General features: G+C 46.1%; 1 protein-coding gene and 1 non-coding gene across 2 annotated transcripts; both read right to left on the reverse strand.

The window, feature by feature from the left end:
* Nucleotides 1–1924: 1924 nt before the first annotated feature.
* Nucleotides 1925–4652, reverse strand: AQP10 (aquaporin 10). Its single transcript, XM_069479228.1, has 6 exons — nt 4548–4652; nt 3973–4099; nt 3286–3423; nt 3062–3180; nt 2600–2817; nt 1925–2123 (listed from the first exon to the last, which is right to left on the reverse strand). The coding sequence occupies exons 1-6, from the start codon at nt 4650–4652 to the stop codon at nt 1925–1927; spliced, it is 906 nt and encodes a 301-aa protein (XP_069335329.1).
* Nucleotides 4653–18704: 14052 nt separating this feature from the next.
* LOC138391100 (U6 spliceosomal RNA) lies at nt 18705–18807 on the reverse strand. Its single transcript, XR_011234732.1, has one exon. It is a non-coding gene; the product is annotated as a U6 spliceosomal RNA (small nuclear RNA).
* Nucleotides 18808–21912: the final 3105 nt, after the last annotated feature.

Consider the following 21912-nt stretch of genomic DNA (forward strand, 5'->3'; position numbering starts at 1 on the left):
TCCACCCAAGAGCCCCAAGGCCTGACCCCCTCTTTCAGAGGAGGCTAGTAGGTCAAGAAAACAGGAGGAAATTAGATCCAAGACCCCCCAGCTCACTTGCAACGAAGACCAGCTCCAGCCACCTTCTATCACCAAGGACAGAACTCAGGACTCACTCCACAGCTCTGAGCTCCCAAAGCTACCTCCCCTCCTGGCACCTTTGGCTTTCCTAAGGCACAGAGACCTCCACCTTCCAGAGACAAAGCCTTCCAGCCCCAAACTCCGTTCTCCGGGCACCTAAACCCTAGGACCCCGATTACTCCTCTCACCCCCACAACTCTCTAGGCGGTTCTCCGCTCTCTGATTTTCCATAAGCTTCTCCTTGGCACTCCCCGCCCCTTTCCTGCTTTCCACGCACCCCGTCGGCACCCCATCCTCCCATCCTGCGGACAGCCTCCTGGTCTCCCCCATCCTCAGGCACCCCGACACCCCCTTCTCGCCAATCATCCACTTCCCCTGCCCCGTCTCACCGCAGCTCCCGACTCCCGCTCCCCCGTCCACACCCCACTCCCGGGCCCCTCCAGCCCCAAGTCGGCGGCCACAGCCGCATCTCCCCCTGCCCTCCCGGCCCCGCGCTCCGGGGCTGCCCCCGCCTCGCCTCGCCTCACCTCAGCGCTCAGCGCTCGGCGCCCGCCCCGGCGGCCCTGTCCTGCCCATGCCGGGGGCTGGGGCGGGGGGCGCCCGGCTCAGCTCCCCGCGGGCTCCCGCCCCCCAGCTGCAGCCCCGCTCCCCCCGGGGCCTCGGCCCGCTACTTTGTGTCAGTTTCGGCCACCGCGGGGCGGAAGTGACGGAGGTGGCGGTGGAGGGCGGGGGGCGGGAGGGGGTTTTGGGGAGGGGTGAGGGAGAGAGGAGGAGGGCGCCGCCATCTTTGTGCGGGGCAGGGGGAGGGTCTTAACCCTTCCGAGGCTTAGCATTGCCAGGCCGGCCCCCTCCAACAGACACACATCCATTCCGCATCTATAAAAAAAAAAATTAGGAAAATTCAGGAGGCTAAAAGCTCTGAGATTTTTTTTTAATTTGTAAGAAAGGGAATAGAAGAACAGTGCCTTCTCTGCAAAAAAAAAGCATCTTCTGCAGGGAGGGGCGTGAGAGCTGGAAGAGTGGTGAACAACGAGAATTTTCCTCAGCGTCAGTTTCCTCTTAGCCCCCGACTCGTGCTCCTCAGAGCAGTCCGCCCTCTGTTCCTTCACCTTCTCTCCTGGCCCCGGTTTATCTCACTGTATCTGATCCTCTCCTTGAATGATACAGCCCCGGAATGCCTAGGTACAGGGTTGTGCCTCAGTTTCTCCGCCTTGCTCTCCCAGTCTCCAGATGCGGGCAGGGCTGTGTCCCGCCGCGCTCCCGCTCTCCGCCCCCACCACGCCCCCGGGTGGAGACAGCTTCCCCACCCCTAACCACCGCCCGGGGGCGGCGGCGTGCAGGGAGGCGCCCTGCGAGGGTAAAGGCGGGCGGCGCTGGTGGTGAGAGCTGGAGGTCGGCAGTTGGGACCACGCGTTGAAGGGAAGTCCTCAGGGTTAGGCTCCCCAGCGCGACTCTGGATGGTGGGCCCCTCCGCTCCCAGACTCCCACAGCCTTCCCTACCCAGCATCCCGGGGCGCACCCTCTGGCGGCTACTTTGAGCAACTACGTTCTTAGAGGGCCTGAGGGTCAGAAACCCGGCTTGGAGGAGGAGGGGATGAGGAGCCTGAATCCCCAGGCCTTATCCTCCTCCAGTTCTCTGTGTCCACGGTCCTTCCCAGTTTAAGAGGAAGGGATGCCTAGATAGGTAAACGGAAAAGCTTCCCAGGGTCTGGCATATTAATAATGAGAAAGAATGTCTGTCTCGCTACCAGGCGGGGTCGGTGACTTTGTCCAGTATCCGCGAGTGCAGAGAAGGCTACGGTTATCACAGTTTATACTCCAGCATCTCAGCTGAGGCAGAAGTCTCCAACTCTGGGGCTTTGCGTTGGGCAGACTCAAGATCCTGAGCTGGCTCCGAGTCCTCAGGGTGGTGCAGAGCCACCAGCAGCTGGTATGTGGCTGTGCCAAGGATGGCCCCCACCAGAGGGGCCACCACAGGCACCCACCACCAGCCATTACCAGCACTTCAAGAGAAGGACAAAAGAGAGATGTCAGGGGTGACTCCCTTAGCTTCCCCCTCTCTAGGGACTGGGGACAGTAACAGGAAAGCTCCCTAAAGTAGTTCCTGGGGTGATGGTCACTAGGAAGAGCATTGTCTTGACACCAAAGCATAGCAATTAGAGAGGAGGGAATGCCAGGAGACCTTGGTCCAGCTTCTTGTTTTAGGGAATTATCTGAATATACTCATTTTGCTGATGAGGTCACTGGGGCCCAAAGAGGTAATATGATGTGCCTAAGAATACGACCTCTAAATCTTACTGTTTCAGTGAAAAGGGGGGAGGGAGGCAAAGGAGAAAGGGGAGAATATGTGGCTTGGAGAAGGGACACTGTCCTAAGAGGCCAAGAGAACAATTTAAGAGAAGGATGCCGGGGACTCAGGGACAGAGATGTTAGCAGAGGGAAGTGAGTGAAGGACAGCACCAGGGAGGCCATCTCCCACCTGAAGACTTCAGGGCCCCAGCCAGCAATGTAGGTGAAGAGCCGTGGGCCCAGGTCCCGGGCAGGGTTGAGTGGGAACCCGCAGTTGGCACCCATGGATAGCCCGATGACCAGGACCAGCAGCCCCGCCACCACAGGCTCCAGACCTGCAGGGACTCCCTTGTTCCGTCTGTCCAGGATGGCCAGGAGCCCCACAATCAGGATCCCAGTGCCCAGAACCTTGAAGTCAACAGAGACAAAGGGGTCTCCATCAGGTGCCAGGTGCTCCATCTGCCCTTGCTCACCAAAACCCTCCTCACAACCATCCTCATGGCATCTGGCTTTGTTCAACACAGGCAGCTGGAGTGGGGAGGAGGCTGCCAAGACAGAGCCAACCCCACACCCCACCGAGACTGAACAAGAGGCTGGAGTCCCAAGGGACAGGGCAAAGTTTGGGTCTCCCAGGTCTCACCCTCACACCTACCTGATCCAGGAAGCCATTGTTCAGAGACAGATAGGAGGCAGGATAGGTGGCAAAGATGGAGGCTGTCTCCTTGGGGCCAGTCACTGTCAGGTTCCCACCTGTATAATTCTGTAGGGCATCTATGGAGGAGGGGGACACCCAGGGTTTCCATCTTTGTTCATCCAAAACCATTCTGAGGCACCTCCGCCCACACACAGGTGCCCCAACCCTGTTCCTTCTCTTACCATAGTAGAGAATGTAGGTGGTTCCCGAGGCACAGAAAGAAGACAGCAGCTGTACCAAGAAGTAAATGGGGAACTTTGCCCAGGGGAGGCGTCCCAGGAGGCACATGGACAGGGAAAAGGCTGGATTCAGGTGGGCCCCTTCAAGGATCAAGTAAAGAAAACCAACATCCACTAATTGTTGCTGCCAGGCACTGTCGCCAAGCAACACTACTACTCCTTCCCACAATCCTTAAGACAGATAATATTATTCCCATCACATAGCTTAGGAAACTGAGGCTCAGGGACATTAAGTGACTTATCAGGATCACACAGTGAAGCCAAGATGTGAACCTGGGTCTGTCTGCTCGCTCTAGCCAGGTGCATTGACACAGTGTGTATTTGAGGGACAAGCAGACCCAGTCCTGGGCAGAAATAAGCCCCAGAGGGCTTCAGGTGGGGGCACAAGAAGAGAGCACCTACCCTCGATGCCCTGCCATAGGTTTCTGCCTGGGATTAGCATGAGAAAGGGGGATGGCGAGATTCAGAAAGGGGAGAGGCCAGATGGGGCCAAAGGCTTATCTCAGTCCAGGGCACTGGTCAAGTTCAAGGAGATAATGTCCATGAGTCACCAAAGACCTGCCTTTTCACCATCCACAACCACCCACATTCCTATGCACAACCCACCTACTCTGATGACCAGATCCTCACCTGAGACATTGCCACCCACGTAGATGGATATTGTAACAGCCAGAGAGCCAGCCAGAAACATGGTGAAGAAGTTGCCTTTGGTTTCTCCACTGGTGACGGCCTGGGCCACAGCCCCTTGAGTGAGAAGCTGCTGGGAAGAGGAGAAATGAGGAACAGGGAGCCCCAGGGACCAACAGGGGAGGGAGGTTGGGAAGGCTGTGGCTGAGAGAGATGGACGGACCTGAGAGACTGCAAGGAAAGGAGAGAGGCAGAGAGAAGGAAGGGAAAAGAAATGGGAGAAGTAGAGGAAGAAGAAAGGGAAAGAAGGAAAGGGACAGGAATAAAAAAGATGAAGTAGGAGAGGAAAGGAGAGAGATTAGGAGAGAAAAGAGGAAAAAGAAAGGAAAGGGACAGGAATAAAAAAGATGAAGTAGGAGAGAAAAGGAGAGAGATTAGGAGAGAAAAGAAGAGGAAAAAGAGAAGTGATTGAGAGTTGAGAGGAAGTGGGACAGCAGGAGAAAGAGATAAGGACACCAGAAGGAGCCAGAAACTGTTGCCCACCTCCCTTCTTTCCTTCCCCCAACTACCCTGCCTACCATGAGCACAAACACACCCAGAAACTCTGCCAGGCACTGTCGGGCCAGGCGGCTGCGGATCCGGAGTTGGCCCCTGATTTTGGCCAGGGGCTGCTCGAGGGCCATGGTGACTACACCCTTTCGCTGGTCACTGCTCCCTCCGTCTGCATAGGTACACTGCTACTACACAGCTACTGTGTGCCCGAGAAAAGATAAGAAAGAGACTTTAAAACCAATTAGCTCAGCTCCTGAACAGCAGCTAGCGTCTCCGCACCTGGGTAGGCTAGGAAAGATACAGATTACTGGAGAATGTTTGTGAGCAGGCCATGTACACAACCAGAGCCTGGAGTTTGCCCAACCTCTGTCTCTTCTGTCCTTCATCCCCACTTCTTACAGGACTAACCTTCCCTATGCTGAAAGACTGAGGGGAGTCCCCTGCTTCATATATTTAATACGTTAGTTCTCTTGGTCCTGAAAACAACTCTGTAAAATAGTACTATTGCTTCTGTTCTGCAGATGAGGATACTGAGCCTTAGAATTCCCCAAGAGCACATAGTTAGTTCACGACTGAGTGAATTCAAATCCGCAATGCCTCTCATCTGGAACGTGAAACCTTTCCCCAAACCATTTGGATGCTTGGAGAACTCAATAGGCACCCAGAGAGACTGGGCTGCAGACCACAGATGATGGGAATGAAACCCCACACTGAATGCTTGTACTTCCTTCATGCTGAGGCTCATGTTGCTTAGAGAAGGCTCTATCTGTGTGTCTCCTGCCATGGCATGAGATGAGGCCCTCACACTCACGCTGAGCCCGACCTGCTCTTCTCTGGACACCCACCACTATTATTCTGCATAACACAGAGCCGCATCCTACTTCTTCATAGCTCAAGCCTCCAATTAGATTCATTCAACAATGAATCTACCTCAAGACACTGGGGAAAGTGGTGAAAAAACAGTCTCTGCCCTCCTAGAGCTTATGTTCTAGTAGGTAAAAACAGGTAACACACAAATTTTTAAAATATCATATACTGTTTATGAGGTTCTTGAAGGCTGGGACCATGATTTACATAATCCCATGGGCTCTAGCACAGTCCTGGCACATCTGTGTGCAATAATACTTCTTTACTGGGTTTAATGGATACTATAGTGCTCGCTCCACATCCCCTCTTGGGAGCCAATGCACCTATTCCCCAGCTGCTGATACCACACAGCTGACTCCCTCATTGGGCAACGCCCTTTGAGGCAGGAAACTGCCTCACCCAGGGTTATATACCCTCCTATGAGGCCCATGCCCAGTGATAGGACAGGGATACGAAGGCCTGGCCTCTTTGCCTCGATTTGGGACAACTCTGAAGGGCTGTTCCAGCTCCAGAGTTCTCTATAAGACCAGTTTAGGCCTCTCTTCTACCTTCAATGTGTGTCAGTTTCTCTTCATGCTTAATCCTGCTTTACTCCCTTCCTTACATGTATATTTCCCACGAGTGCTAGCACAGCCAGATAGATCTTATTCATGTATCTCTTCATCTTAGTTTTTTTCCAGGGAACCCAATTTAAGATGGTTGGTGGCAGGAGTGGTCCTGGTGAGCACACTCTAAAATGGGATTTGTATAATAGATTATTCACTGCTGGCTGACAGTAAGGACTACATCATGGTGGTAGGTGGAGTATGGATAATCTCTAGCATGCTGTAGCCATGCAATTCTTTAAATTGTCAGCAGCAGTAAATTGGAAGGGGTTACTAGTGGAAAGGATACAACATACTAGGGCAATACCTCCAAGAGGTGTGCACTTGAGAGGTATGAGGGAAATGGTAACTATAAATTCCATAGAATTAATCACCAAGTCAAGGCAGACTATGAAAGCCTTCAGGCCTCCTTAACAGCATTTAAGGCAACCCCAATCTCTTGCATCCAGTGAGCATCAGAGCAGAGGACCAGCTCCAGTTTTAATTGTATGAGTAGCAGAACTTTAGAGAAGGTTATATTCTCAGCCCCAGTAGATCTCTGGTGCCACGGTTAGGGTCCCAAAGGGAAAAGGGTAGGATCCTGAGATTTGGGATAGGAACATCTAGGTAAATGCAACTGAGAATCTTGAGTACCCAGATTCCTCTGAGCTCTCTGAGCCTGTGGAATTGGCTCACTCTTCACTTGCAAAAAGGTCATACAAAGGCTTCAAACGAGAAAGGTGCTTTACAAGACATACTCATCCCCTCCGAAATCTATCTCTACCTTCTCTCTTCGGCAACAAGACAAATAATAAGGATCAAATTCTAGCAGAGACCCAAAGAGAAGGTTCTGACCTACTAAGAGAAAAGAGGGAATATATGGTAAAGGAACTTCAGGGCATGGCTAATATGTACCTGCAGAATTTGGTAGAATTATACATGGGACTGGATACTGAGAATGCTGGCTCAAGGGAAGTGGAACATAAAGTTAGATATGGAAGAATTTGTTGATATGGGAGTGCTCTCTTGTGCTATAGGATTTAATGTCCTGGAAAGATCCCTGGGATATGGGATGAATACACTCGTAGGATAGTTCTAGGAAGCTTGGGAATAATGATGGCCCACACTAAGAAAAGTAAAAATGCCAGAACTGGTCATTTATGTTGGTGACCATTATTGAAGAAAAGCAAATATTCAGACCTTTTGAGGATTTTTAAACAAAGAATCTAAATTAACACTGATAGTTGACAATGCAAAGTTATACCATGGCCTCTTGTTAGAGGAGGAGTATATGGGGTTTAGGTAATAAATGGAGTCCTGGCTCAGGTATGGTTCATGATATGTTCCCTGGGACCATGGATCTACCCAGTTGTCATTCCCCCCCACGCCCCAAAACGTAACTGAAATGGATACCTTTGAAGTTACAGAACACTCACACTGGTTTCTTGACTCATGGAGTAAGTGATGAAGGCCAACTGGAAGTCTGAAACTGCCCCACACCAAGATAATAAATAAAACCAATACCACATCCTAAGGAAAATGGAAGAGAATTTGAGTGGAGCCAAAAGTAGAAAAGGCCTCTGCAGCCACTCTCAAAGAATTAAAAAATACAGGGGAGGTGGCCCCTATCATATCACTAGCTTGTTCCCTGTAAAAACTTGTTAGATCAGCCGGGTGCGGTGGCTCACGCCTGTAATCCTAGCACTCTGGGAGGCCGAGGCGGGCGCATTGTTTGAGCTCAGGAGTTCGAGACCAGCCTGAGCAAGAGTGAGACCCCGTCTCTACTAAAAATAGAAAGAAATTATATGGACAGCTAAAAATATATATAGAAAAATGAGCCGAGCATGGTGGCACATGCCTATAGTCCCAGCTACTTGGGAGGCTGAGGCAGGAAGATTGCTTGAGCCCAGGAGTTTGAGGTTGCTGTGAGCTAAGCTGACACCACAACACTCTAGCTCAGGCGACAGAGCGAGACTCTGTCTCAAAAAAAAAAAAAAAAATGTGTTAGATCATGGCAGATGGCAATGGTCTAACATAAACTTAACCAAATAGTAACTGATCCCAATTACAGTTGCTGTGTCCCATATGGTAACTTTTTAAAATAGTTTAATGTAGCCTCTGGCTGGTGGTGTGTAGCCATTAATTTGGTGATGTTATTTTCCATCCCAATTGGATCAGAAAGGAGGATCAGAAGCAGTTTGCAACCATATAGGAAGGACAACAATGTACATTTATGGACTTGTCCCAGGACTATATTAACTCTCTGGACCTCTGTCATAACATAGTCTTAAGGGAACTTGACTATCTGGACATTTTGAAGAATATCATATTGGTCCACTGTATATATGACATCATGCTAATCAGACCAGAAGAGCAAGAAGTGGCAAGTATATTGGAGGCCTTGGAAAGATACATGTATTCAGACAGTGGGAAATAAAACCCTACAAAGATTCAGGAAACTTGTAAATTGGTAAAGGTTTTACTGGTCCAGTGGTCTAGGACATGCTGGAATATCCTCTCAAAAGTAAAGGACAGATTATTGCATCTCACACCTTCTACCACTAAGAAAGAAGTACAATACCAACCTTCTTAGGATTCTGGAGCAATACATTTCAAAGTTGGGAATACATCCCTGACCAATCTACCAGCTGACATTGAAAGATGTCAACTTTGAGTGGGGCCAAAAGCAGAAAACGCATTGGCAGCCATGTGACCCAGAAGAGCCTATGAGACCAGAATATCTGTGGCTGGAAAAGATGCTGTCTGTGGTTTGGCAGCTCTAATAGGAGAATCATAATGTAGACCCCTAAGGCTCTGGAGCAAATCTACGCCATCTGCAGCGGAGAAATGTACATCTGAAAAGTAGCTCTTGAACTGCTACTGGGCTCCAGAAGAGGCAGAGCATGTGACTACAGGACATCAAATGACCAACTGGCCATCATAAGCTGGGCTTTGTCAGATACTCCATGTCATTATGAAGGGTGGGCCCAGCAAGAATACATTGTAAGGTGAAAGTGACATCTTTGGTATCAGGCAAAAGCAGGGTCAGAAGGCACAAGCAAGCTTCAAAGCAGTGGACTTTCATGTCATTAACCAGTGTTGCACTGACACCCCTCCCTCAGCTCACAAGTATAGCCCCACCAGGGATCCCTTATGACCAGCTGGTGGAGAAAGAAAAAGCCCCAGCTTCATTCACAGATGGATTGGCACAGTATATGGGTGAAAGCCAAAAACAAAATGCTGCTGCATTGCAACCCCACCCATGAATGGCTCTGGAAGACTGTGGTGAGAGAAAATCCTCCCAGTGGACAAATATTTGGGTAGTACATTTCGTAATCCACTTTGTATGGAAAGAGAAGTCTCATTAGGTGAGAATATATGCAATCATATGGGCAGTGGCAAATGCCCTGGTTGGTTCATTGGGGGCTTGAAAAGAGAGTGGAAGATCAGGGACAAAAAGGTCTGAGGATGAGATATCTCCTAGGGGAGTGGTTTGTTTTGTTGTTGTTGTTGTTTTGGTGGGCTGTTTTGTTTTTGTTTTTGTTTTGAGACAGTCTTGCTCTGTCACTGGGCTAGAGTGCTATGGCATCAGCCTAGCTCACAGCAACCTCAAATTCCTGGGCTCAAGTGATCCTCCTACCTCAGCCTCCCAAGTATCTGGGACTATAGGTGCTCACCACCTCGCCTGGCTAATTTTTTCTATTTTTAGTAGAGACGGGGTCTCGCTCTTGCTCAGGCTGTTCTCAAACTCCTGAGTTCAAGCGATCCTCCTGCCTCAGCCTCCCATAGTGCTAGGATTACAGGTGTGAGCCACTGTGCCTGGCTGGAGACTGGTCTTAAAGTGTAAAGATCTTTGTAAGACATGTTAATGCCCACCAGAGAGCATCCATCACAAGGAGGCACTGAATAAACAAGTGGACAGAAGGACTCAGCCACCCCAGCTCTGAACAATGGGTACAATGAGTGGAGTAACTGATGGTAGGGATGGAGGCTATGCATGGGACCAACAGTGTGAGCTCTATGATGGTTAATTTTAGGTGTCAACTTGAATGGATTGAGGGATGCCTAGGTGGCTAGTGAAGCATTGTTTTTGAGTGTGTCCATGAGGGTGTTTCCAGGGGATATTGGCATGTGAGTCAGTGGACTAAGCGGGGAAGATCCACCCTCAATGTGAGTAGGCACCATCTAATCAGCTGGGGACCTGCATGGAACAAACAAGTAGAAGAAGGGTGATATCTATCTATCTCTTTCTCTCTCTCTCTCTACCCCCCAGAGTGTGGTGCCCTTTTCCTCCTGCCCTTAGAAATCAGAACTCCAGGTCCTTCAGCCTTTCGTTTCTCAGACTTTCACCAGCCACCCCTCGGGTCTCTCGGGCCTTTAGCTTCAGAACCAATGAGAGTTACATCATTGGCTTCCTTGGCTCTCAGGCCTTCCAACTCGGACTGAGCCACACCACCAGCTTTTCTGGTTCTCCAGGTTGCAGATGGCCTATCGTGGGACTTCTCGGACTCCATAATCATGTGAGCCAATTTCCCTAATAAATCCCCTCTCATCTACCTATGTATCTATCTACAGTATATCCTATTGGTTCTGTCTCTCTGGAGAATCCTCACTAATACGAGCTCCTAGTCCCCAAGGCTGAACTAGCTACTGCCACAGCCAATGTCCAATTTGTCATTAACAATTATCAACACTAAATCCCACTGACTCAGGAGGCTGAGGCAGGAGGATCATTTGAGGTCAGCAGTTTGAGACCAGCCTGGGCAACATAGCAAGACCCTGTCTCTACAAAAAATAAGAAAAATTTTCTGGGTTTGGTGGTGTGGGCCTGTAGTCTGAGCTACTCAGGAGACGAGGCAGGAGGATTGCTTAAGGCCAGGAGTTTGAGGTTACAGTGAGCTATGATCATGCCACTGCACTCCAGCCTGGGCAACAGAATGAGACCCTGTTTGTAAAAACAAGCAAATAACAACACTAAGCCCCTAGATGGCACTATCCCATGAGGAGAATAAGCAGCCATTCAGGGACAAGTTGATGGCACTAGACCCCACCACCTTTGACTGTAATTGACACATATTCGAGTATAGGTTTGCCTTTCCTGCCCATGGGGTCTCAGCTATAATAGTACCACTCTCCATGGACTTACAGAGTATTCGATCCATCAACATGGGGTCTGCATGACATTACTTTAGACTAAGGGATCTACATTACAGCGAAGGGGGCATAGCAGTGGGTGTGTAACAAAACGATCAACTGGTATTATACTGCCCTATTCAGAAGCCACCAGTATGATAGAGCAGTAGCAGTTCAATGGCCTCTGAAAGATGCAGTTGAGGTGCAGCTTCAAGATGACACCCTGGGCAGATGGGACACCATCCTCCAGAACACAATATATAATATATACTCTAAATCAATGATCATTTTAGGATGCTGTATCCCCAACAGGTAGATTACATAGACCTGGGAATTAATTACATGGATTTGGGATAGAAATTCAAATAGCCCTACTTATCTTCTCTCACGGTGAGCCACTGAGGAATTCGATTTTGAGAGTTTAGAGGTCCTGGAAATCAAAGATGTAATGCTTCCTCCAGGGTTCAGAGTTAAGAATCCATTTTGGACCAGGCATGGTGGCTCACACCTGTAATCCTAGCATTCTGGGAGGCCAAGGCAGGAGGATCGCTTGAGATCAGGAGTTTGAGACCAGTCTCAGCAAGAGTGAAACCCAGTCTCTACTAAAAAAAAATAGAAAGAAATTAGCTGGGCAACTAAAAATGGAAAAAATTAGCTGGGCATGGTGGCGAGTGCCTATAGTCCCAGATACTCAGGAAGCTGAGACAGGAGGATCGCTTGAGCCCAGGAGTTTGAGGTTGCTGTGAGTTAGGCTGACACCACGGCACTCTAGCCTGGGCAATAGAGCAAGACTGTGTCTCAAAAAACAAAACAAAAGAATTCCTTTTGAACTTTGGGGTCCTTGCACAAGAGATAAGCAGGCAAGAAAAGGAGTCCGCATACTGGCAGGAGTAATTGGCTATAACGGAGGATGGAGGACTGCAGTTACACATGGGGGGCAGGAAGAATACTGGCATTCAGGTAAAGCACTGGGATGTCTCTTGGTGTTCCCATGCTCATTTTTAACAGTAAATAGAAAAGTATAGCAGCCACAGACTGAGAAGAGTACTCTTGGCATGGTGACCAAGAGTACTCTCAGGGATGAGGGTCTGGGTCATCTCAGTATCCAGCTGCCTAGACCAGCAGAGGTGCTAGCCAGAGGTTAGGAAAATCTAGCATTAGTGGTACAGGAAGGGATAATGAGAAGCTGCTAGAACCTCAAAAACAATTGCAGCAGTAAAGGCTATAGATTTTTTTCAGTAACCCTTCTCTTTTTTTTTTTTTTTGGAGACAGAGTCTTGCTCTGTTGCCCTGGCTAGAGTGCTATGGCGTCAGCCTAGCTCACAGCAACCTCAAGCTCCTGGGCTCAAGCAATCCTATTGCCTCAGCCTCCCGAGTAGCTGGGACTACAGGCATGTGCCACCATGGCCGGCTAATTTTTTCTATATTTTTAGTTGCCCAACTAATTTCTTTCTATTTTTAGTAGAGATGGGGTCTCGCTCTTGCTTAGGCTGGTCTCGAACTCCTGACCTCGAGCTATCCTCCAGCCTCAGCCTCCCAGAGTGCTAGGATTACAGGCGTGAGCCACCATACCAGGCCACGAACCCTTCTCTTAAAGTTCCCCCAAGAAATAAAACCAATCAGAATCCTATAGATGCTTTCCCTCAACAGGGCAAACTGACTGTAAGCATGGATCTTAGCAGTACAAGTGGTAAACTGTAGTGGACACGACAGTATTTAACCTGGATCCCCTCTCTAGGGCCATGAGCCTATTCCCCAGCTGCCAGGAATATCAGGTGCTGATGGCTCCCAGCTACTTCACTGGAAATTACCATCAGCCACAGGGAATTGTCTTGCCCTTTCTCAGTGGGTTTCCGGCAGCCAATGATTGGTTGGTGCAGGGACACAAAGTCCTGGCCCCTTTGCCTTAATTTGGGACAATTCTGAAGAATTATCTCCATTCCAGAACTCCCTGTAGAATCCTAGGTCAGTGGAGGCCTCAGTTGCAACCTCATCATGTGTCAGTTTATACACCTGCTCCATCCTGCCCTCTTCACTTCTTTACAGGTGTATCTCCCAAGATCACTCCCAAATAAACTTGCACGGAACTCTCTATATCAGAATCCGTTTCTAGAGGGATCCAGTGTAAGACACTTAGTTTTCCCAACCCTACACACTTCTTCCTAGTAGCCACCCTCCTTGAGCCTTTCAGGCTAAGGGTTATCAAAAGGCACCATATCTTCAATCTCTCTTCTCTTTTCTTTTCTCTCTCTCTCTCCCCATGTCACTTTTAAAAAGAAGAAAAAAAAATTTCCAGGTAGGAGAACTTCTATTAAACCAGAGTTCTTCAACCAGGAATGGTACTATACCCTGGGGCGAATTTTGAAAATTTGTGCAGTTAGAAGTTTTGTTGATGTTGTTTCACAATCAAGGAGGGGTGGGTAATTCATACGTTTAGTGGTCAGAGGCCAGCTATTCTAAACATCCTGCAAGACACACGACAAAGACTTGTTCTACGTCCTACATGGCTTTAGAATATCCTATCAGATATACACATTGGTGAAAAACTTGTTTATAATTATATAAACTCAGAATATGACTCATTTTTTATATGAACACAAAGTGTTTTTTAGCAGTTTTAATGCATACTGAATTTTCTAGGAATGCAATCAGTGTGTAAATTGTGGGGAGACAGTTCTTTTGTTTGGAACTTTAGCAAGGACCATTCACTATTTCAGAAAAAGTTAGCAGTGGCTAAATTTTGCCAGGTGTGGTGGTATGCACCTGTAGTTCCAGCTACTTAGGCGGCTGAGGTGGGAGCATTGCTTGAGCCCAGAAGTTCAAGGTTGCAGTGAGCTATGATCAGGCCACTGCACTCCAGCCTGTGTGACACAGTAAGACCCCATCTCTAAAAAAAAAAAAAAAAATTAAAAATAAAAAAGCTAATGATGTCTGGAATTCTGGGAAGATTGCAGCAGGAATGAAAGCCTAGTTTTCAGATTTTCTGGAATCACCACATAAAAACAAATAGATAAAATCAAAGCTCATTAAAAACATTTGTAATAAAACTAGGTGACAAAGTATATTTTCAAGCTCTATAGTACAAGTGGGTAGGAACAACATCAATAGCCATTAGACCTGTATAGTATCAGTGTCCATGCCGGAAGAAACAGAGAAAAGTAACAGGGTGTGTGATTGACCTGAGAACCAGAAAACTCCAAAATGCCCCTCAGGTACTCACTGGAAAGATCAGCAAGTCAATCTGAGAACAATAACTTAAAATGGCACGGATTTCATCCCTCCAATAGTGGGTGATTGCAAGAAGCCTACAGAAGATGATATGTAGGGACTGCATCAATCAGGTCCCTGTGAACTTTTAAAACTGACCTAGCTGGACTCACTTCCAGAAAAGGAGAAACTGCTCATCAATTGCTTCAAAAACAAAACCTTGCTGAGATTTGATAGAGATTGCATTAAATCTATAGTTAAATGTGGGGAGAATTGCTATCTTAATGAGTGTTCCAATCCATGAACATGGTATATATCTCCCTTTATTTAGATTATATTAAATAATTCTCTCAGCAATTTTTGTAGGTTTTGTTTTTTTAGAGACAGGGTCTTTCTATGTTGCCCAGGCTGGACTTGAACTCCTGGGCTCAAGTGATCCTTCCACCTCAGCCTCCCAAATACCTGGCACTATAGGTATGCACTACCAAGCCTGGCTAATTTTTGCAGTTTTCAATGTTCAGCTGTTGCACTTCTTTTGTCAAAATTATTCTTAAGTATTTTATTCTTTGTTATGCCATTATGAATGGGATTATTTTCTTAATTTTATTTTCAGATTGTTTGTTGCTAATTTATAGAAATACAATTTTTTTTGTATTTTGTTCTCGTCTCCTGAAACCTTGCTATATTCACTTATTACTTCCAATAGTTCTTTGTTGTTGATCCCTTAGGATTTTCTACATATAAGGTAATAGCACCTGTGAATGAAGACAGGTTTTTTTTTTTTTATTTTATTTTTTGGTTTTTTTCCTTGCAGCTTCAGCTCAAAGAAAGAAGTTTTACTTCTTTTCCATCCCATATGTCTTTCATTTCTGTTTCTAGCCTAGAGCCTCCAGTACAATGTTGAACAGAAATGATAAGAGAAGATATTCTTGTTTTGTTTATGATTTTGGTTTTTTTGAGACAGAGCCTTGCTCTGTTCCCCAGGCTAGAGTGCCGTGGCGTCAGCCTAGCTCACAGCAACCTCAAACTCCTGGGCTCAAGCAATCCTCCTGCCTCAGACTCCCGAGTAACTGAGACTACAGGCATGCACCACCGTGCCCAGCTCATTTTCTCTGTATATATATTTTTAGTTGTCCAGCTAATTTCTTTCTATTTTTAGTACAGACGGGGTCTCACTTTTGCTCAGGCTGGTCTCGAACTCCTGAGCTCAAATGATCCACCTGCCTCAGCCTCCCAGAGTGCTAGGATTACAGGCCTGAGCCACCACTCCCGGCCTGCTGGTCTTTACTGTGTTCTTTCTCCTACTTCCTTTAGGTTTGATTAACTCTTCTTTTTCCAGCATCTTGAAGTAAAAGATTATTGATTTTAGATCTTGCTTCCTTTCTAATAAAGGCATTTCAGTTGTAAATATTGCTCTAGCTCTATCCCCTATATTTTGATATGATGTTTTTATTTTCATTCAGTTTAAGATACTTTCTAATTTCCCTTGTGATTTCTTCTTTGACAAATGGGTTATTTTGAAGTGTACTAAGTTCTAAATATTTAGGTATTTCCTAGATTTTCCTTCTGTCTTTGATTTCTAATTTAATTCTTTTGTAGTTGGAAATATACTTTGTATGACTTCAACACTTTTAAATTTATTGAGAATTATTTATGGCCTATCCATGATAACGTTCTGTGTGCAATTGAAAATAACGTATACTGCTCTTTTGGGGGTTGTTTTTGTTTTTATTTTAGAGACAGAGTCTCACTCTGTCATCCAGGATGGAAGTCCAGTGGCATGATCATAGCTCATTGTTAGCCTCAAACTCCTGCTGAGGTGATCTTCCTATTTCAGCCTCCCAAGTAGCTAGGACTATAGGCACGAGACACCATGCTCGGCTAATTTTTTAATTTTTTGTAGAGACAGGGTCTGGCTATGTTGCCCAGGCTGGCCTCGAACTCACCCACATTGAGCTCAAGTGACTCTCCTTCCTCAGCCTCCCAAAGGGCTGGGATTATAGGTGTGAACCATTGTTCCTGGTTCTTTTTGGATGTTTTATACATGTCAGTTAGATCAAGTTAGTTGATACTGTTGTTTAAATCTGTTGAGCTTCTTGTGGGTTTTTTTGTTTGTTTCTTTTGTTTTGTTTTTTTTTCAAGACAGGATCTCACTCTGTCATCCAGAGCTAGAGTGCAGTGGTGTCATCATAGCTCACTGCGACCTCAAACTCCTGGGCTCAGGCCAACTCCTGCTTCAGCCTCCTGAGTAGCTGGGACTACAGCCATGTGCCACCACACCCAGCTAATTTTTCCAGTGTTTTGTAGAGTAGGGGGTCTTGCTCTTGCTCAGACTGGTCTCAAAGTCCTGGCCTCAAGCAATCCTTCTGCCTCAGCCTCCCAAAATGCTAGGATTACAGGCATAAGCCACCACACCCGGCCTGTCTAGTTACTCTTATACTTTCATTTTCTTTCTTTTTTTTTTTTTGAGACAGAGTCTCACTCTGTTGCCCAGGCTAGAGTGAGTGCCGTGGCATCAGCCTAGCTCACAGCAACCTCAAACTCCTGAGCTCAAGCGATCCTCCTGTCTCAGCCTCCCGAATAGCTGGGACTACAGGCATGCACCACCATGCCCGGATAATTTTTCCTATATATATTTTTAGCTGTCCATATAATTTCTTTCTATTTTTAGTAGAGATGGGGTCTCGCTCTTGCTCAGGCTGGTCTCGAACTCCTGAGCTCAAACAATCCACCCGCCTCGGCCTCCCAGAGTGCTAGGATTACAGGCGTGAGCCACCACGCCCGGCCTCTTTTTTTTTTTTTAAACTGGGTCTTGCACTGTTGCCCAGGCTGGAGGGCTGGAGTGCAGTGGTGCAATCATAGCTCACTACAACGTCGAACTCCTGGGATCAAGTGATCCTCCCACCTCAGCCTCCCAAGTAGCTAGGACTAGAGGCACATGCCATCATCACACCCCCTGTCTAGTTATTTTACCAATACTGAGAGAGAGGTATAAAACCTCCAATTATAATTGTTAAATTGTCTACTTCTCCTTGCCACTCAAATTTTGCTTTATGTATTTTGGGGCTCTGTGGTTAGGTAACAACTTGTATAATTTTTATATTTTCCTGATGTCTTGACCCTTTTATCATTATGAAATGTCCTTCTTTGTTTTTAGTAATATTTCTTACCATATTTCTTTTTTTGTAAAAAAAAAAAAAAAGCATGTTTTATCAGATATTAATATAGCCACTCTGTATTATGGTTACTGTTTGCATGGTATTTCTTTTTCTGTCCTTTTATTTTCAAACTACGTGTGCCTTTTTTATCTATGTGTGTCTTTTATTCCAAAGTGTGTATCTTGTGGATAGCATATGCTTGGATCTTGCTTTTTTATCCAGTTTGAGAATCTCTGCCTGCTGATTGGAATTTAATCTGTTCATCTTTAATGTAATGATTGATGTTTGCATTTATGTCTGCCATTTTGCTCTTTGTTTATGTGCCTCACATCTTTCATCTTCCCCTAATCTTTCTTTTTTTTTTTTTTTTTTTGAGAAAGAGTCTCGCTCTGTTGCGCGGGCTAGAGTGCCGTGGCGTCAGCCTAGCTCACAGCAACCTCAAACTCCTGGGCTCAAGCAATCCTCCTGCCTTAGCCTCTCAAGTAGCTGGGACTACAGGCATGTGCCACCATGTCCGGCTAATTTTTTCTATATATATTTTTAGTTGGCCAGATAATTTCTATTTTTAGTAGAAACGGGGTCTTGTTCTTGCTCAGGCTGGTCTTGAACTCCTAACCTTGAGCGATCCTCCCGCCTCAGCCTCCCAGAGTGCTAGGATTACAGGCATGAGCCACCGTGCCCAGCCTCCCCTAATCTTTCTTTACTGTCCTGGACCAACATTACTCCAATATAGCTCCATTTCCTCTCTCTCCTTTTTGCCAACATTGTGAAATATATTACCTCTTTATGAAATATATTAACTTACATATGGTAGACACCCAACAATACAGTGTTATAATAATTGCTTTAACAATCATGGTGTTTTTAAGGAAACTAAGAGAAGATACACATGGTGTTGTATACTTATCATATGTTTACTATTTCTGGTGTCTACAATCTTCTTGTGAATTTAAGTTACCATCTGATCTCATTTCTTTTCAACCTAAAAGACTTTATTTCTTGTAGTGCTGGTCTGTTTATAACAAATTATGTTTATCTGGAAATGTCTACTTTGCTTTTATTTTATTCTTTTGGGGTTTTTTTTAATTTTTTTTCTTTCTTTTTCTTTTTTTTTTGTAGCTGTCCGTATAATTTCTTTCTATTTTTAGTAGAGATGGGGTCTTGCTCTTTCTCAGGCTGTTCTTGAACTCCTGAGCTCAAACAATCCACCCGCCTCGGCCTCCTAGAGTGCTAGGATTACAGCTTTTATTTTATTTTATCTTATTTTATCTATAGGGGCCATGCTAATCTTCTCTGTATCATTCCATTTTTAGTATATGCGCTGCTAAAGCAAGCACATGCTTTTATTTTTGAAGTCTAGTCTTCTTGAACATGCAATTCCTGGTTGGCAGTTCTTATTTTCTTTCAGCTCTTTGAATATGTCATTCCTTTGCCTCCTTACTCCCATTATCTCTGATGAGATGTCTGTCAATTGTATAGTTCTTCCCCTGTATTTGATAAGGCTTCTTTCCTTGCAGCTTTCAAGATTTTTTGTCTTTGTCTTTTTTTTTCTAATTGCTTACTTTTTTTTTTTTTTTTTTTTTGAGACAGGGTCTCACTCTGTTGCCCAGGCTAGAGTGCCGTGGCGTCAGCCTAGCTCACAGCAACCTCAAACTCCTGGGCTCAAGCGATCCTACTGCCTCAGCCTCCTGAGTAGCTGGGACTACAGGCATGTGCCACCATGCCCAGCTAATTTCTCTCTCTCTCTCTCTCTCTCTCTATATATATTTTTTTTAGCTGTCCAAATCATTTCTTTCTATTTTTAGTAGAGACGGGGTCTCACTCTTGCTCAGGCTGGTCTTGAACTCCTGACCTTGAGCGATCCTCCTGCCTTGGCCTCCCAGAGTGCTAGGATTACAGGCGTGAGCCACCACGCCCGGCCCCTCATATTGTTTTGAAATATGTATGCATTGTGGAATGGTTAAATCAAGCCAATTAACATATGAATTACCTCACTTATCATTTGTGTGTGTGTGTGTAGTAAGAACACTTAAAATCTACCCTTTTAGCAATTTTATTTATTTATTTTTTTTTGAGACAGAGTTTCACTCTGTTGCCCAGGCTAGAGTGCCATGGCATCAGCCTACCTCACAGCAACCTCAAACTCCTGGGCTCAAGCAATCCTCCTGCCTCAGCCTCCTGAGTAGCTGGGACTACAGGCATGCGCCACCATGCCCAGCTAATTTTTTCTCTATATATTTTTAGTTGTCCAGCTAATTTCTTTCTATTTTTAGTAGAGACAGGGTCTCGCTCTTGCTCAGGCTGGTCTCAAACTCCTGACCTCAAGTGATCCTCCTGCCTTGGCCTCCCAGAGTGCTAGGATTACAGGTGTGAGCCACCGCACCCGGCCAGCAATTTTCAAGAATACAATTCATCGACAGGCATGGTGGCTCAGTCTGTAATCCTAGCACTTTAGGAGGTTGAGGTGGGAAGATTGCTTGAGGCCAGAAGTTCAAGACCAGTCTAGGCAATACATGAGAGATCCTGTCTTCCTTTTCCTTTTCCTTTCCTTTCCCTCCCTCCCTCCTTCCTTCCCTCCCTCCCTCTCTCTCTCCTCTCTCTCTCTCTCTCTGTCTGTCTTTTTTTATGTGTACCACTGCAGGTAAAGATCCCATCTCTACCAAAAAAAAAAAAATTATTTTAAATTCAGACAGGGTCTCATTCTGTCACCCAGGCTGGAGTGCAGTGGTGTGATCATAGCTCACTGCAACCTTGAACGTCTGGACTCAGGCAATCCTTCCACCTCAGCCTCCCGAGTAGCTGGGATTACAGGCATGCACCACCATGCCCAGCTCATTTTTGGGGGGGTAGAGACAGGGTCTTGCTATGTTGCCCAGGTTTGTGTCAAACTCCTGGCCTTAAGTGATCCTCCCACCTTGGCCTCCTAAAGTGCTGGGATTACAGATGTGAGCCACATTGCCCTACAAAATTTTTGTTAAATTAGCCGGGCATGGTGGCACATACCTGTAGTCCCAGCTACTCCAGAGGCTGAGGTGGGGGGAAATCCCTTGAGCCCAGGAGTTTGAGGCTGCAGTGAGCTATACTCCAGCCTAGGCAATAGAGCAAGACCCTGTCTCTAAATAAAAAATTGTTATTAACCATAGTCACCATGTGGTACAATAGATCTCTTCAACTTATTCCTTCTATCTGAAATTTGGTATCCATTGACCAACATTCGCCACCTCCCAGCCCCTGTAACCACAATTCTACTCTACTTTTTTTTTGAGAGTTCCTCAACTTTGTCTTCCAAATTGTTTCATAGCTTTTCATTTCTATTACATTCTTATTACATTCTTTAACTCCCAAAAGTTCCTTTTTTTTTTTTTTTTTTTTTGAGACAGAGTCTCGATCTGTTGCCCGGGCTAGAATGCGGTGGCGTCAGCCTAGCTCACAGCAACCTCAAACTCCTGGGCTCAAGCAATCCTCCTGCCTCAACCTCCCGAGTAGCTGGGACTACAGGCAGGCACCACCATGCCTGGCTAAGTTTTTCTATTTTTAGTAGAGACAGGTCTTGCTGTTGCTCAGGCTGGTCTCAAACTCCTAAACTCAAGGGATCCTCCTGCCTCAGCCTCCTATAATGCTAGGATTACAGGCGTGAGCCACCACACCCAGTCCCAAAAGTTCTTTCTTATTTTGGTTTTTTTTTTTTTTTTTTGAGATAGAGTCTATGTTGCCCAGGCTGGTCTTAAACTCCTGGGCTCAAGGGATATTCTGCCTCAGCCTCCCTGGTAGCTGTGATTATAGGTACACGCCACTGTGCCCAGCCTATTCCTCTTTTATAGCATCCTGTTCTGGTTTTATGGATACAATATATTATGTCATATTTCTAAGCACTGTAAAGATTTATACACTTGCTAAGTTTTTATCTCCTTGCATAGTTACTGTTTCTTCCAAGTTGCTTCTTTTATTTGTATGAGTCTCCATCCCTTGTTAGAGGCTTTCCTCATATATCTGGTGATCTTTGGCTCCATTTATTTATTTATTTTTTAAATTTTGTGTAGAGACAGAATCTCGCTATGTTGTCCAGGCTGGTCTCAAATTCCTGGCCTCAAGCCATCCTCCCGCCTTGGCCTCCCACAGTGCTGGGATTACAGGTATGAGCCACCACATCCAGCCAGCTCCATTTATATTTATGGTGGAATTCTAAAAAACTAACTAGGAAAGTCAATTGTATTCTTATACACTAGAGAAGTTAAGACAATAAAAAGGTAGGAAGAGTTGTTCTACTAAATATAACTACAGTTTGCAACCAGCTTGAGCGAGAGTGAAATAGAAAAATTAGCTGGGCGTGGTAGCCCATGACTATAGTCCCAGCTACTTGGGAGGCTGAGGGAGGAGAATCCCTTGAGCCAAGGAGTTTGAGGTTACACTGAGTTCTGATAATACCACTGCACTCTAGCCAG

The sequence above is a fragment of the Eulemur rufifrons genome, chromosome 8, assembly GCF_041146395.1.
Source record: "Eulemur rufifrons isolate Redbay chromosome 8, OSU_ERuf_1, whole genome shotgun sequence".
Lineage (NCBI taxonomy): Eukaryota > Metazoa > Chordata > Mammalia > Primates > Lemuridae > Eulemur > Eulemur rufifrons.

Bases quoted from the DNA above. Each gene is read 5' to 3' on its own strand.
- AQP10 (XM_069479228.1), bottom strand. From the start codon at position 4,652: ATGGCCCTCGAGCAGCCCCTGGCCAAAATCAGGGGCCAACTCCGGATC. The intron at 4,100-4,547 runs GTAGGCAGGGTA...TCTTCCCAGCAG, and splicing joins TGGGTGTGTTTGTGCTCATG to CTTCTCACTCAAGGGGCTGT. The intron at 2,818-3,061 runs GTAGGTGTGAGG...GTTGACTTCAAG, and splicing joins ACAATGGCTTCCTGGATCAG to GTTCTGGGCACTGGGATCCT.